Source organism: Vipera berus (genome assembly GCF_964194415.1).
Source record: "Vipera berus genome assembly, chromosome: 6".
Classification (NCBI taxonomy): Eukaryota; Metazoa; Chordata; class Lepidosauria; order Squamata; family Viperidae; genus Vipera; species Vipera berus.
Window position 1 is genome coordinate 4,261,120 of NC_138208.1, and position 15,865 is coordinate 4,276,984.

Below are 15,865 nucleotides of genomic sequence, written 5' to 3' on the forward strand. Positions count from 1 at the left end.
TAAAGCGGCCTAGGCCTAGGCCAGGGGCAGGCAACCTTGGCTCTTTTATGACTCGTGGACTTCAACTCCCAGAATTCCTGAGCCAGCATGGCTCACCTTGGAAACCTCTCCCTTTCCCCTCAGCGTGGCCGGCTCAGGAATTCTGGGAGTTGAAGTCCACAAGTCACAAAAGAGCCAAGGTTGCCTAACTCTGGCCTAGGGTGACTACAGCACCGTTTCTTCTTTAGAAGGTTTTCAAAACCATACAGGTTGTCCTCGGCTTGCGACCACAATGGAGCCCAACATTTCTGGTGCTAAGTGGGACATTGGTTAACTGAGTTTTGCCCCGTTTTACGACCCTTCCTGCCGCCGTTCTTAAGTGAATCCCTGCAGCTGTTAAGTTAGGATCACGGTTGCTAAGTGAATCCGGCCTCCTCATGGACTTTGCTTGTCAGAAGCTCACAAAAGCGGATCACATGTCCCCGGGGCGCTGTGACCGTCGTAAATAGGACTCAGTTGCCAAGCATCTGAATTCTGATCACGTGTCCATGGAGATGCTATAAATGGACCGAAGGGTGAAAAAAGGTCAAAAGTCACTTTTTTCCCCAGGGCCGTTGTGACTTTGAATGGTCACTAAATGAACGGTTGTAAGTCAAGGTGTCATGGTTCCGACAGATGAAACTCGAGGCATTGTTTACCTTGAAGGATCTTTTATTCAAGTAGCAGAACATCGGCACTTACATAATCGAAGCCAAAAAATTGAATTTCCCTCCCCTGGGCACCTAGTATCAAAGCACAATTCCCTCCTCCAATTAACAGCCATAAATCACATTCCCCAATTAGCTTGAAGCGCGGGCTTCCTCACCAGCTCGGCAATTCTTTATCAGCTCTGGGCTCAGTAACCTTGATTCTCAGGCTACGTTTAGTGCTGTTATGTCTAGCTGGACTCTCATTCATATTCCCCCCCCTCCCAGCATCATCTAACTCTTAAAAGCGAAAGGGAAAAAGATGGCTACATTTCCATCGGTTGCCAATGCGAAAACATCCGATGTTGGCAGCGTTGACACAAGGACTGCCTGTACTCTCTTGAATTTTTAGATTGCACATGGCCGACAGGAAAAGAAGAAAGGAAAGAACTGCAGGACCTTTTAGATTAAAAATTCGTCTCATTACAGCAGAGAGAGAAGCAAGCAGAGAACTAAGTACCACACTGTTCTGTACCAGCCTACTACCGGCCCTGCAGAAAAGGCAGGGACAACCCCTTTACAAAAAGGCAAGAGGCTGGAACTAAGCCTGCCAAATTTATTAACATAAAACACAGCAAACAGAGCAAACACGAACCATGAAACAGGAGCTATTCAAACGGTTGCCTTCAGCAAACCAGCCCTCCCACACATTCCCCTTTTATACAGTTCAGGGCGTGGCTTCTCTCTGCCTCCTTCCGAGGTGCCCTCTGTTTACTCCTGATTGACTGCCTCCTGCGTCGGGCATCCTTGAACAGGGCCAGCTGTGGGTCATCTTCATCCACGCTGTCAGGCTCACACAGCTGGGTCTGCGTCGTGACCAGATGGGAGGGGCCTGGCTGAGGGCTCTGCGGAGCCTCAATACTATCCTCAGCAAGCTCTCCAACACCCCCCTCCTCCTCCTCTGAATTGTCCGACCCAACTGCCGAACCCACAGGCTGACCCTGAATCACAACACACATACTCTGATGGACTCTTATCCCAGGGGTCCCCAACCCCCGGTCCGTGGACTGGTACTGGGCCACGACATGCCAGCAACCGGTCCGCACAAACAAGCAAAGCCCCATCCATGGGAATGCAGGCAGCACACAAAAACACGCCCCCTCCGGTCCGCGGAAAAACCTCTCTCCACAGAACCGGTTCCCGGTGCCTGAAAGATTGGGGACCTCTCTCCTATCCCAATTCTATTCACCGGAATCATTGAACAATAGTGTGAAAAACAATGCAAGTCGCTTTTTTCCAGGGCTGCTGTAACGTTGAACCATCACTAAACAAATGGTCGTTGTGTCAAGGACTACCTGAAGCGGTAGCCCAAAATTCATGTTGCTAAGTCAGACATTTGTTATTAGGTATAATGCCAGAAAAGGTTGACCAAGAAAGTATATACTCGATTCTACATGTGATAACAGTGGCAAGAATCATATTCACACAACATTGGAAAAAATGAAGAACTACCGCCGGAGGAAGAAATAATTTAAAAAAATACCAGAATGTGCAGAAATGGACAGACTCACTATGAGGCTGAAAGAAAAAGAAGAAACAAGAATACTTTCAAACTTGGGATTTCTTTTATCAACGGCTGGAGAAAAGATTAAAGAATTAGGAATTAAATTTGCCTTAGTGAATGATAAACTTAGACAAGACATTTGTTGAATATGTACTACTGAACTGTATGAAAAAATTAATGAAAACTTTGTAAAAAAAATGGTTGTTATGTCAAGAACTACCTGAGGCAGTACTGGAATTACCACAACAGCACCTAAAATTCATGTTGCTAAGCGAGATATTCGTAAAGTAAGCTTGGCGCCATTTCATGACCTTCCTTGCCCCCCATGGACACGGCAACCGTCGTAAATGTGAACCAGTTTGCCAAGCCTCCCAATTGAAGACTTGGTTGTTTGAACAGGCCGGCCTGGACTGAGGGATTGGATTTTAGAGTTTAAATTTTAAAAATTTTAAATTTTAGAATGTATTTATTGGTTAGGGCTATTGATTTAATCTTATTTTAATTTTTATACCTTGTGTGTTGTTAGCGTTTTAATTGCCCTGTACACCGCCCCAAGTCCTTGGAGAGGGGCGGTATATAAATCTAATAAAATAAATAAATAAATAAATAAATAAATAAATAAATAAATAAATAAATAAATAAATAAATAATAAATAAATAAATAAATAAATAAATAAATAAATTCTAATCATGGGACCATGGGGTCGTAAGTGTGAAATATAGTCATAAGTCAATTTTGTTCAGCACCATTGCAACTTTGCACAGTCATTCAATGAACGGTTGTTAAGACGAGGATTACCTGTATCCCCTCCGGATTCTGCTTCAGTCTGTTATCATCCAAAGGTTAACAAATACAGGCGGGCATTGTGAGGAACCACAACATGACTTTTTTGATGTTACAGGGAAAGAGATTTGGGTGTCGTCATCAGATACCGATAACATCAAGCTTCCAAATACCTGGGGATCCTTTTTCTGCTGATTCGTATAGATACTGGAGACACCATAAAATAACTTTAATTTCTCCAAGCAACCCTAATTGTAAATTCACCTGAGAAATAGGAATGGAAGTACTGCCAAACGCACTTCCTCTTCCCAAGTTCGGCCAGTTTTGGTCACCACGATGTAAAAAAGATGTTGGGATTCTAGAAAGAGTGCAGAGAAGAGCAACAAAGATGATCAGGGGACTGGAGGCTAAAACATATAAAGAAGGGTTGCTGGAATTGGGTATGTCGAGTTTAATGAAGGACAAGGGGGGAACGTGATAGCCGTGTTCCAGTATCTCAGGGGCTGCCCCAAAGAAGAAGGAGTCAAGCTATTCTCCAAAGCACCTTGAAGGCAGGACAAGAAGCAACGGATGGAAACTCATCAAGGAGAGAAGCAATGTAGAACTAAGGAGGAATTTCCTGCAGTTAGAACAATTAATCAGTGGAATGACTTGCCTCCAGAAGTTGTGGGTGCTCCAACACTGGAAGTTTTTAAGAAGAGACTGGACCACTGTTTGTCTGAAATGGTCTAGGTTTCCTGCCTGAGCAGGGGGTTGGACTAGATGACCTTCCAACGTTTTTATTATTAATGTTGTTGTTGTTGTTGTTACTGATCATCGCAGTCAGACAGATGTTCAGACTGAATTTGGCATTTCTGTCTACCTATCTAGTCCTTGCCAAGGACCTGGGATAGGCAGATGTGGATGTTTGAATTGAAGGTATTAATAATAATAATAATAATAATTTTATTTGCATACCGCCCTTCTCCCGAAGGACTCAGGGCGGTGAACAGGGCAATAAATACTAGTACAAGAATACAAAAATTAAGAAAAAATTAAACAAAGTGCCCAATATCATTAAAACAATAAGTTAAAATACATTAAAAGCAGTTATAAAACCCAAAATCCATCAGGCCAGGCCGGCTTGTTCAAACAAGTAAGTCTTAAGATCCCGTCGGAAGGAGCGAAGGTCGGGCGCCATATTACAGATCTCGTCGCAGGATGGAAGCAGTTCCTAGTAAGGCCGCCTTTTGCAATTGACTGATGGCGAATTTGTCAATGCCGATGATGGTGTCCAAGTGGTACTCCAGTTGTTTTGGGATTGCACTCAAGGCACCTATTACGATGATGATGATGATGATGATGATGATGATGATGATGATGATGATGATGACGATAATGTCTTTCAAGCAATAAGAATGGATAGCATTTTTCGGGTTTTCTGAACCTGGTTAGTGATACAGAAGTTATGCTCAAGAAGAACTGAAGAGCGTAAGCAACCATGCCTGGGGGCCAAACAACGGAGCTACCACCACTTGCCCATCCTAGAGCCAATTCAGATTGAGTTGAGGTCATCTGTCCTGTTTGAGGCTGACAAGCTCAAAACTAGCCAAAGGCCTTCTCCAACAATGGACAGTTAAATGTAGGTCTGTAATTCCCCTTAGCCAAGTGATTCACTCAAAGACTCTCAACAAGCAGTCTAATCGTTGATTTCTGAGCATCCCAGCTCCCCAAGACTTATATATGGTATTAAATGTCACTAACAACAAATTACTCTGGGCAACAATCCAGACGTCTTGTTTGTAATATTCTTGGGCATCACTCCTTGAAATTATGGGGTGTCCAACTATACAGAAGAGTTTGATGCTCCCTCGTTGAATCTAGATCGATAAAAGCACCCAAACTTACCAGACCCTCACAATCCTACACAATTTAGCAGGCCAAGACTTTGCGGCCACAACATGTGCAATTCTTTGCTGCACATTCTGCCATAATACAGTATATGCTCTCCAATAGGGTTTAGTAACATAACATGTCCACTTCCCCCCTAGAGTTGAAATGCAGTCTTAAAGTCCATTTCCTTGCTCACCGAATATTTCTAAATCAGTATTTGAGGGGATGCCACTAAGAAGAGGGGGGTCACATTATTCTCCAAAGCACCAGAGGGCGGGACAAGAAACAATGGTTGGAAGCTGATCAGAGAGAGAAGCAACCTGGAATTAAGGAGAAACTTCCTGACAGTGAGGACAATTTACCAGTGGAACTGCTTGCCAGCAGAAATTGTGGGTGCTCCATCACTGGAGGCTTTTAAGAAGAGACTAGACCACAGGTTGGCAACCTGCGGCTCCCAGTCGCCCGGTGCACGTGCACCTCTTCGAACAGGCAGTGGTGCGCGCGCACCTCTCCAAATTGAGAGTGGCACCGCCCGTTCTGAGAGGTGCACGCGCACCTTTCCGAAGGGCGGAGGTGCGCGCGCACCTCTCCAAGCCGCCGCCGTCCCGTTTGCACAGCTGCTGCGTTCATCCATGTTTGACGAACGCGGCAGGTCTCTGGACGGCGGCGGCTTGGGAGAGGTGCGCGCGCACTCTCCAAACCGCCACCGTCCCGTTTGCACAGCTGCCGCGTTCGTCCATGTTTGACGAACGTGGCAGGTCTCCGAACGGGACAGCGCGCACCTCTCCAAAGGGGAGACCCGTCGCCGCGCAGGTGCCTCCCATTTTGCGCATGTGCAAAATGTTTTTTGCGCATGCGCGTGAGTGGACGCACACGCGCACACTTTTTGCGGCTCTCACTTTTTTGTTTGTGTGATGGAACCGGTTCTGAGTGGCTCTTTTCCTTTTTCCAGTTGCTGACCCCTGGACTAGACAGTCACTTGTCTGAGATGGTATAGGTTCTTCTGTTGGAGCAGGGGGCTGGATTAGAAGACCTCCAAGGTTCTGTTCTGTTCTATTCATTAAAAAAGTCCCAAAGGTGCTTTTATTCAAAAGGCAATTGGACTTTCTTGGGGGTTTTTTTTCCCCCTCTTGAAAACGTTTCGCTTCTCATCCTAGAAGTTTCTTCAGTTCAGTCAGAATCGATACCAATAAAAGAGAACATGGGTAGCTCGGGGCTGAAATGAGGGGGTCCTTGGTGCCATCTGAGCTTGGATGTTTTCATAAAGACGTTTTATTATCCAAAGCTGGTGAGTGCAGTGATGCCATTCCCTAGTTTGGGTAATGAAACATCTGCAAGAAAACAACCAAGCTCAGACAGTATCAAGGACCCCTCAATCAGAACTGAAGACGCTTCTTGGATGAGAAGCAAAATGTTTTCAAGGAGAAAAAAAAATACGGAAGTCCAATTGTCTTTTAAAAGCACTTTTGGGATCACCATGACCTGGACGATAGAGAATCTCCACAGACATACATTAAAAAGGATCTTTAATGTCTCTGTGTCCTCTCCCTATCCTGTGTTCTCAGTATAAAACAAATAGCCCAGATATATACCTGCTCTTGTCTGCAAAAGGAATAACGGCAGGCTTTCATGACTATTGTTTTATCAAGGGCCCCCATATATCTCACCAAACACTGGCTTGTTCAATATCTACCTTATTTCTACATTATTCTACATCATATCTACATTATGCATCATCTTCTACATTATATCTACATTATTTGCTCGTGAAAGCAATCAAGCAATCCAAATGGCGATTCCTTAATGGAAAACCATCAATGTCTCCTTAAGATATTTCTCACCTTAGTTTCAACTAAGCCCCACAGTTTACCCCCATCCCCGCCTTCTTTTCAAAATTCATGATATATAGCCAGTTCTGCATGTGTTTCACTTTGTAAAGCTAGCATCTCATTAAAAAAATAACATGTAAACCCTTAAAAAAAACACATTAGGATTGTAGATATCTACGTCAAACATTGGTTAAAAGTCCCTAACAAATATTTTTACGCATGAAATAACAACCAAGGTTTGTGATAAAAATAGTACCACAGTAAAAAAAAAATAAATGACAAGATTATACCTCTAGGAGTGAAAGGACGTATATACTATCCCGTGCACCTTTGTTAAATTGCAATCAAGTGAAAGAAAAATGCTGGGTGTAAATATTCCAATAAAAAGGCTTTAAAGTAAAAAAAAATTACAATGCAAAATTTAAAATGGTAGACATGTTACAGGGAGCCCCCGACTTAACGACCAGAACTGGACCAGATTTTCTGTTGCTAAGCAAGGAGGGCACCAAATTTTACAAGCATTTTTGCCACGGTTGTTAAGAAGCACTGTGATAATAATAATAATAATAATAATAATAATAATAATAATAATAATAACAACAACAACAACAACAACAACAACAACAACAACAATAATAATAATGTTGGAAGAGATCTTGGAGGTCATCTAGTCCAACCCCCTGCTCAGGCAGGAAACCCTAATGGCTGTTGTTAAATGAATCGTGAATCTGGCTTTCCTCATTGACTTTGCTTCTCAGAATCCAGCTTAAAAGATTGCAAGTGGTATTCACGCCAACCCAGGATGCTTCAACCGTCCTAAGCACAGGCCATGGTGGTGGAGCAGTGATTAGAATCCAGTACTGCGGGCAAACTCTTGCCTGCAGACAGCAGTTCGATCCTGACCGGCTCAAGGTTGATTCAGCCTTCTGAGTCCTTCCGAGGTCAGTAAAATGAGGACCCAGATGATTGGGGGCAATAGGCTGACTCCGTAAATCGCTTAGAGCACAGTGTAGCGGTACGTAAGTGCTATCGCTATTGATATCTAAACCGTAGTGGCGCAGTGGTTAGAATGAAGTATTGCAGGCAAACTCTGCCCACTGCCAGCAGTTCGATCCTGGACTGGCTCAAGGTTGACTCAGGAGCCTTCCATCCTTCCGAGGTCAGTAAAATGAGGACCCAGATTGTTGGGGGCAACATGCTGACTCTGTAAATCGCTTAGAGAGAGCTGTAAAGCACTGTGAAGCGGTATATAAGTCTAAGTACTATTGCTATGCCTGCCTGCCTGCCTGCCTGCCTGCCTTCCTTCCTCTTATTCCCTATTTCAGTACTTCAAATTCGCTTTGCAGACTTTTGCTGCATGCACGTAGGTTAAAGATCTAATGTGTAGTAGGAAAAAAAGCACTGCTAATTCAGGGAGTCCCTGACTTACAACAGTTCACTTAGTGACTGTTCAAAGTTACAATGGCATTGGATAAAGTGACTTATGACCAGTGGTGGGATTCCAATACCTGAACAACTGGTTCTCTTATTGGATGCAGGTCTGGGCCTCCGAGACCTAGAACGGACTTCCGGATGTGGCATCCATGCACTTCCAGCCGACCCTTCTAAGCCTGGGAGGCCTCCTCCAGGCCTCTGAGGACTAGAACAGACTTCCGGAAGTGGCATCCACGCACTTCCGGTGGGCAGTTCTAGGCCTGGGAGGCCTTCTCCAGGCCTCCGAGGCCTAGAACGGACTTCCAGAAGCAGTGTGCATTCAGCTGGTTCTCCGAACTCAGCAAAATTTAGCTACTGGTTCTGCTGAACCGGTGCGAACCGGCTGAATCCCACCACTGCTTATGGCCATTTTTCACACCTACAACCGTTGCAGCATCCTCTTGATCACGTGATCAAAATTTAGATGCTTGGAAACTGGCTCATACTTATGACGGTTGCAGTGTCCCAGGATCACGTGATCCCCCCTTTGGCAAACGTCTGACAAGCAAAGTCAATGGGGGGAAAGCCGGATTCACTTAACAACTGGGGTTACTCGCTTTATCAATTGCAGTGATTCACTTAACAACCGTGGCGAGAAAGGTTGCAAAGTGGGGGGAAACTCACTTAACAAATGTCTCAACTTATTTAACGAAGGAAATTTTGGGCTAAACTGTGCTCGTGTCCAGGATGACCTGTACACACCTGTAACAGCATACACGTAATATGCTCTGCATGAAGTGTGCATAAGCATTAATGATTCTACAGACACCGACATCGTGCAAATAAGCATACAGTATAATATATTCTGAAAACTCTCTCTGCTGCTTTTCTGGTGGGGGCCTATAGAAATGCACAAATATCACCCATTTTTAATGCTGTCCATACTTCGGACATGGTAATGCCTTTGACTCTGTGCAACTGGGGTCCCCAACCCCTGGTCCGTGGACCGGTACCGGGCCACGGCATGCCAGCAACCGGTCCGCACAAACAAGCAAAGCCCCATCCGCGGGATGCAGGCAGCACACAAAACCACGCACCCTCCGGTCCGTGGAAAAACCTCTGTCCACGGAACCGGTCCCTGGTGCCCGAAAGGTTGGGGACCTCACCACATCTTCGTGTGAAAGTGCACAATTTTCAGAACCACAGGCCATTTTACCCAAGATGCTAATTTCAAAGTCCTCCCCTAGAAAATCCCCCAAATGAAAGGCTATTCTTTTCCTAAATAAGGTACTGTGCGAAAAAGGTATTAAAAAAAAAAGTACAGTCACTTAAGCATGGGAGCAAATGCATTCATTTGAATGTTGCCTTCTCTTAAATGCAATTAACTCCCTATAAATGGGGACTCCGAACAAAACAGGGTTCTGACATTCACTACGTTTTGTAAAGCAATATGTATTTATAATTTTATAAAATGTATATATATCTCTTTGTAGAATTATACGAAAGAACTAAACCTCCGCAGCAATTACAGTGATAATTTCCCGGCTAGTTTGATCTCTCTCTCTCTCTCTCATATATAGTAGCATTCATTTAAATTACACAAAAGAGTAAACGTTTGTCTTACATATTGCATCCCGAAGGATTTTTTCTTTTTCCAACTGTCCCTTGGCACAATGTTTATCCTAAATTTGCTTCCTCCTGATGTAATGATCGGCATTTATGAATTAAGGGAACAGGTTAATTCCAATTAGCCAGTTTTCATTCAGTGTTAAAATATCTCTCTTAGCATACTAGTGACAAAGTTATTCCTAATGCTGTATAGGTTTTCAGCAAATAAAATTGGCTTTTCCCCCCCCCTCCCCAGTAAGAGAGCCATTCCTTAACAGACAACCTCAAAAAAATATCACAGTTTTCCTTGCTATTTCCATCCCTAGCTTCCTTCCTCACGTCATCATCACCACCATTTTATTGGCATAATATTTATAGCTTATATAGAACCGGGACAGAAATGAAAAATCAAATCGCCGAAGCAAATTAGCATTTGGATTTTCAGCTTTTTGTTTCTGGAACCAAGAAACCCACTCCCCCCACTCCTAAATTTTGCAATCCGTTGCTCAAATCCTGGAAATGCACCATTTGAAAAGACTCACACACAGCACGGATCTTTTTTTTTCCCTCTCTCTCTCTCTCTCTCTACCCCACCCTGCACACCATTTTTAAATCTTATTTCTCAGGGCTGTGTGAGGTTGTCAATTTTTTAAAAAAAAAATGAAAAAGGAAAATAAATAACCCCCTTTACGACCGTCTTCTCTCCGTATTTTCCCCACTTAGAATTAAGGGAACCGGTTCTGTTCTAAAGCTCCGCACATCACACGTTAATTATGTGCCTGGTCTCTTCCTTAATTAGCTGAAATGTTTTCATCTCCCGGATTATATTCTCTGCTGTACATTTGGATGGGCATCCGGTATAAAATATGTCTACTTCAATTAAGCCACATCTTATGAAAGAGATAGCTTACGAAGCCTTAGCACCGTGGCTCAAATATAAAAAAAAGAAAAGAAAAAAGAGGCATGCATTTACCGACAGCAGTGATGCAAACTACCTGGGGGGGGTGGAGAAAAATAATCTTATTTATCGCATTTTTCTAAGGACAACCAAAAACCGTAAGCCCAAAAAAAGATGGTTGGTTGCTTGCTAGCAAGGGTAAAAAGGAAGTCAGCGTGTTCCGTAAATGTGACATTAAAAAAAAATAAAAAAAATAAAATAACAAGGTACGGATGGGAGCAAATTGGCAGATAATGATGCCATTTGCCTTTCGGATGCTTCTGAGTTAATTCAGCCTTACCTGCAGGCATGAACCATTGCTGCATGCGGTGACTGTTCCATTTCCTAGCACAGACTTGAACCAGCATCACAGCCCTTCTTGCCGAATGTGACTAATTCATAGGTTTGCAATTCCTAAGCTCTTACTAAGGACACTCCCTTGCAACACACACACACACACACACACACACACACACACAGAGAGAGAGAGAGAGAGAGAGAGAGAGAGAGAGAGAGAGAGAGAGAGAATCGTGCTTTGAATGAATGCTATTTTTTTCTGCAAGGTTAAATTCAAGCATCCGGCTAGCTTTTCAATGCCCATTCTCCGCAACACCCTTAGGAGGGGGGGGGGGGAACCTCTCTCTCTCTCTCTCTCTCGGTCGGGATTTTTTCTTTAAAAAAATCAAGATGGATTTGCCGGTGGGAAAAGACAAGACAAGAGCACAAAGACAGCACGGACTGCAGCAACAGTATAAACACACAGACCTGTACGGGGTGCCGTTAATACTACAGGAAGCTTTTATTTTATTTTTTTTCTGCATGCTGCACGGCTTCAATTTCATTTCTCTGTTGTCGTTGTTTTTTTTTTAAATGAAGTCAAAAACCTCCTCGGAAACATATCTGAAGCTCGACCCAAACACGGGTTCGATGAAGACACGAAAAAAAAAGGCAAACATGCAAGATATAGATATATAGATATATATAAATTGAGAATATATATATATATATATACACACATATATAGATATATATACATTTCTGCACTGCGGGGTTAGCAAAATATCACACCATTGAATTGTTCATGCAGAAGATGTAAGCCTGTACCTTTCTGAAGAAGTCGACTTCTCAGAGTTAACTGACATCAGCAGCTGAATCTTCTGCTTGATTTCTGGAAAAATCAGAAAATATTCACAACCAACACGACGGCCTCCCTCTTCTTCTCTTCGGGCTGCCTGAGTCAAAGGGAGGCTGCTTTGTTGCGAAGGGCCGGGAAAAGCCCTGGCACTTTGGCGGAGACCGATTCAACGGGGCTGGGAAAGAAAAGCGATGCGGAGGAGGCACCGTCGGCCTGGCCAACTGTGCACATGACTGTTTATGAAAGCAGGAAATACCATTTATTTTATACCGAGGGGGAGGAGGAGGAGGAGGAGGAGGAGGAGGAGGAGGAGATATCCTCCTCCCGAGGTTGAACCCACATAACCAGATGCTTCTCAAAACCGGCTGCTTGTCCAGGCACATCCTAGCTCTTTGACGGCTTTGGGGAAGTTAACCAGCCGCTCTGCAAGAAATCTATGGGATGCAAGAGAGACGAACAGGCTGGGTTCATTGAGTTATTTGTTTTTTTTGGGGGGGGGGTTTCCCCACCCACCCACCCCATCACAAAACGAGGGGTTCCGGCACTCCTGCCTGTACAGATTGCTAAAGCCAAAGCGTCTGCAATTAAATCTCGCAATTCATCTTACAAGTGTCACTGCTTTCCTCTCGGCACCCCCCTCCCCCCCCCAAAAAAAAATAATAAAAACCAGGTAGTCCTCGACTTTACGACCCCAACGCTGCCCCAACCTTTCTGTGGCGGAGAGAGACGTTGGGCGAGGTGAGTTTTTATTTATTTATTTTATTTTTATTACATTTATATCCCGCCCTTCTCCGAAGACTCAGGGCGGCTTACAAGCTTAGCAGTTCTGCCCCGTTCTGACGACATTTCTAGCCCCGGCTGTTAAGCGAATCGCTGCGGTGGTGCAGTTAGCCACACGGTTGTTAAGTGAGCCCGGCTTTCCCCGCTGACTTTGCTGGCCAGAAGGTCGCCGAAGGGGATTGCGTCTCACACACACACACACACACACACAGGGGACACGGCAGCCGTCCTAAATGTGAACCAATGGTCAAACATCTGAGTTTTGACCACGTGACTGTGGTGCAATGGTGGTGAAGCGTGAAAAAAAGGTCCTAGGTCACTTTTTTTCAGGGCCGTTGTAACTTTGAACGGCCAGTAAATGAACTGAACGTCCGAGGGCTACCTGTGCATAACACACACTTCCAATTTTTATCCCGCTTCTAAGGATCTCAACCATCACGCAAAATAGCTGGCCTGACATATTTACAATCTTACAGAACAACAGAGTTAGAAGGGACCTTTAAAGATCTTCTAGTCCAGAGGTCCCCCACCTTTCGGGCACCAGGGACCGGTTACGTGGAGAGAGGTTTTTCCGCCGACCGGAAAGTGCGTGGTTTTCTGTGCTGCCTGCATCCCGCGGATGGGGCTTTGCTTGTCTGTGCGGACCGGTTGCTAGCATGCCGCGGCCCAGTACCGAACTATGGAACTGGGGTTGGGGACCCCTGTTCTACTCCAAATCTCTGCTAAAGCAGGAGAGCCTATATACCAAGGGTGGGGAACCTTGGCTCTTTTTATGACTCGTGGACTTCAACTCCCAGAATTCCTGAGCCAGCCTGGCTGAGCATGGAAACCTCTCCCTTTCCTGTCAGCGTGGCTGGCTCAGGAATGCTGGGAGTTGAAGTCCACCAGTCATAAAAGAGCCAACGTTCCTTACTTCTGCCTTAGATCTTGGAACATTGCTATCACGTCACCCCTAGTCCTTTTCATTAAACTAGACCAAGGGTAGGGCAACCTGGGCTCTTTTGTGACTTGTGGACTTCAACTCCCAGCATTCCTGAGCCAACCACGCTGAGGGGAAAGGGAGAGGTTTCCAAGCTGAGCCATGCCGGCTCAGGAATGCTGGGAGTTGAAGTCCACGAGTCATAAAAGAGCCAAGGTTGCCTACTCATGGCCTAGGCCTAGGCCGCTTTATGACTTGTGGACTTCAACTCCCAGCATTCCTGAGCCAGCCACGCTGAGGGGAAAGGGAGAGGTTTCCAAGCTGAGCCATGCTGGCTCAGGAATGCTGGGAGTTGAAGTCCACGAGTCATAAAAGAGCCAACGTTTCCTACCCCTGGCCTATGCCATTCCAGCTGAAAGCTGTCCAGACTTTCCTTGAAGAGCTGCCACTAATGGAGCACCCACAGCTTCTGGAGGCAAGCCGTTCCACGGATTAATTATTCTTACGGGCAGGAAATTTCTCCTTAATTCTAACTGCACCAGAAGGCAAGACAAGAAGCCATGGATGGAAACTAATCAAGGAGAGAAGCAACCTGGAACTAAGGATGAATTTCCTGACAGTGAGAAAAATTAATCAGTGGAACGACTTGCCTCCGGAGGTTGTGGGTGCTCCAACACTGGAGGTTTTTAAGAAGAGACTGGACCGTTCAAAGTTACGACGGCACTGAAAAATGTGACTGATGACCGTTTTCCCACACGTATGGCCTTTCCAGCATCCCCATGGTCATGTGATCAAAATTCAGATGCTCGGCAACTGGCTCGTATTTATGACCGTTGCCTGTGTCTCACGGTCACGTGATCCCCTTTTGCGACTTAACAACTGCGGTGATTCACTTAGCAGCTGGGCAAGAAAGGTCATAAAGTGGGGCAAAACTCACTTAACAAATATCTTCTTCCACGATGCAAATTTTGAGCTCAACTGTGGTCGTAAATTGAGGACTACCTGTACTTATAATGCACAGAAGCCATGTTGGGTTAGACCAGGGGTCTTCAAACCTGGCCACTTTTAAGACTTGTGGACTTCAACTCCCAGAATTCCTCAGCCACAATTTATATATATTTTATACATATACATACACATACATACATACACACACACACACATATAAATACATATATATATATATCTCCAACGTATTAAACTGGAGAGCTGAATTCTGCCACTGAATCAAAATAAAACGTGGTTTATTCTTAGGCACTAAAATAAATAAATACTCTAAATAGAATAAAAATAAAATATGGTTTATTCCTAGACACTAAAGTGGCAGGAATAGCCAACACCCCAGAAGATGGGGCTGAAGATCCAGATGGATCTCAACAGACGTGAGCACTAAGGAAATAAAATTCAATGTAGAGAAAAGTAAGGGCTTTTAGAAAAACTTGGTTCAGCAGTAGTAACTGTGAGAGGGACCGTGGAGTCTGACTGGATAATCACTTAAATAGGAGCCAGAAACCAGGAGACTGGGAATTCTAGTCCCACCTTATGATAGGAACCAACCTTGGGCCAGTCACTCTCTCTTAGCCATAGGAAAAAGAGTATGCTAAGCAATTTCACAATCCCCCACACACACCCCGCAAGTCTTGTTGTGCAGTCTAATTGGAGGAGGTGGGGGGTGTTCAAAAAATATGCTAAGGGTATGGATTCCCAGCAGGCTCACCCCAAGTTGTGAAGGTCACCCCAACTGTTTAGCTAAGATAAGGAAGCTTCTATGTTGGGCGGCGGCCGATCATAAACTTCAGCAAATCGTCAATGAAGATTGGTGGGAAAAGACAACGGTAAGCCATTCTTGTATATTTATCAAGAAAACCACATGGATAATAATAATAATAATAATAATAATAATAATAATAATAATAATAATAATAATAATAATAATAATAATAATAATAATAATAAGAAGAAGAAGAAGAAGAAGAAGAAGAAGAAGAAGAAGAAGAAGAAGAAGAAGAAGAAGAAGAAGAAGAAGAAGAAAGAAGTAGTAGTTGGAAGGGACCTTGGAGGTCATCTAGTCCAACCCCCTGCTCAGGCAGGAAACCCTATACCATTTCAGATAAATGGGTGTCCAATCTCTTCTTTAAAACTTCCAGTGTTGGAGCATTCACCGCTTCTGGAGGCAGGTTGTTCCACTGGTTAATTGTTCTCACTGTCAGGAAGTTTCTCCTTAGTTCCAGGTTGCTTCTCTCCTTGACTAATCTGGTATGCTGGATGCCTCAGAACAGGTAACCTCGCATCAGGCCCCTGAGGAAGAACTGAGGATCTTCCAGAGTTTACAATGTTGGCTGTGCTTTGTTCTCCAAGT

General features: G+C 44.4%; 1 protein-coding gene across 9 annotated transcripts in view; it reads right to left on the bottom strand.

Moving 5' to 3' along the window:
* The window catches only part of SRPK2 (SRSF protein kinase 2), a 136,427-nt gene that overhangs the window by 77,017 nt on the left and 43,545 nt on the right, over window positions 1-15,865 (bottom strand). For 3 of the 9 annotated variants that reach the window (XM_081331311.1, XM_081331317.1, XM_081331316.1), the window contains exon 3: window positions 11,777-11,840. The exons of the other annotated variants lie outside the window; for them this stretch is intronic. In XM_081331311.1, the coding sequence (XP_081187437.1) occupies window positions 11,777-11,814 (38 nt within the window). In that variant the 5' untranslated portion in view covers window positions 11,815-11,840. The remainder of the gene's footprint in view (window positions 1-11,776; window positions 11,841-15,865) is intronic. 9 annotated transcript variants of the gene reach the window in all.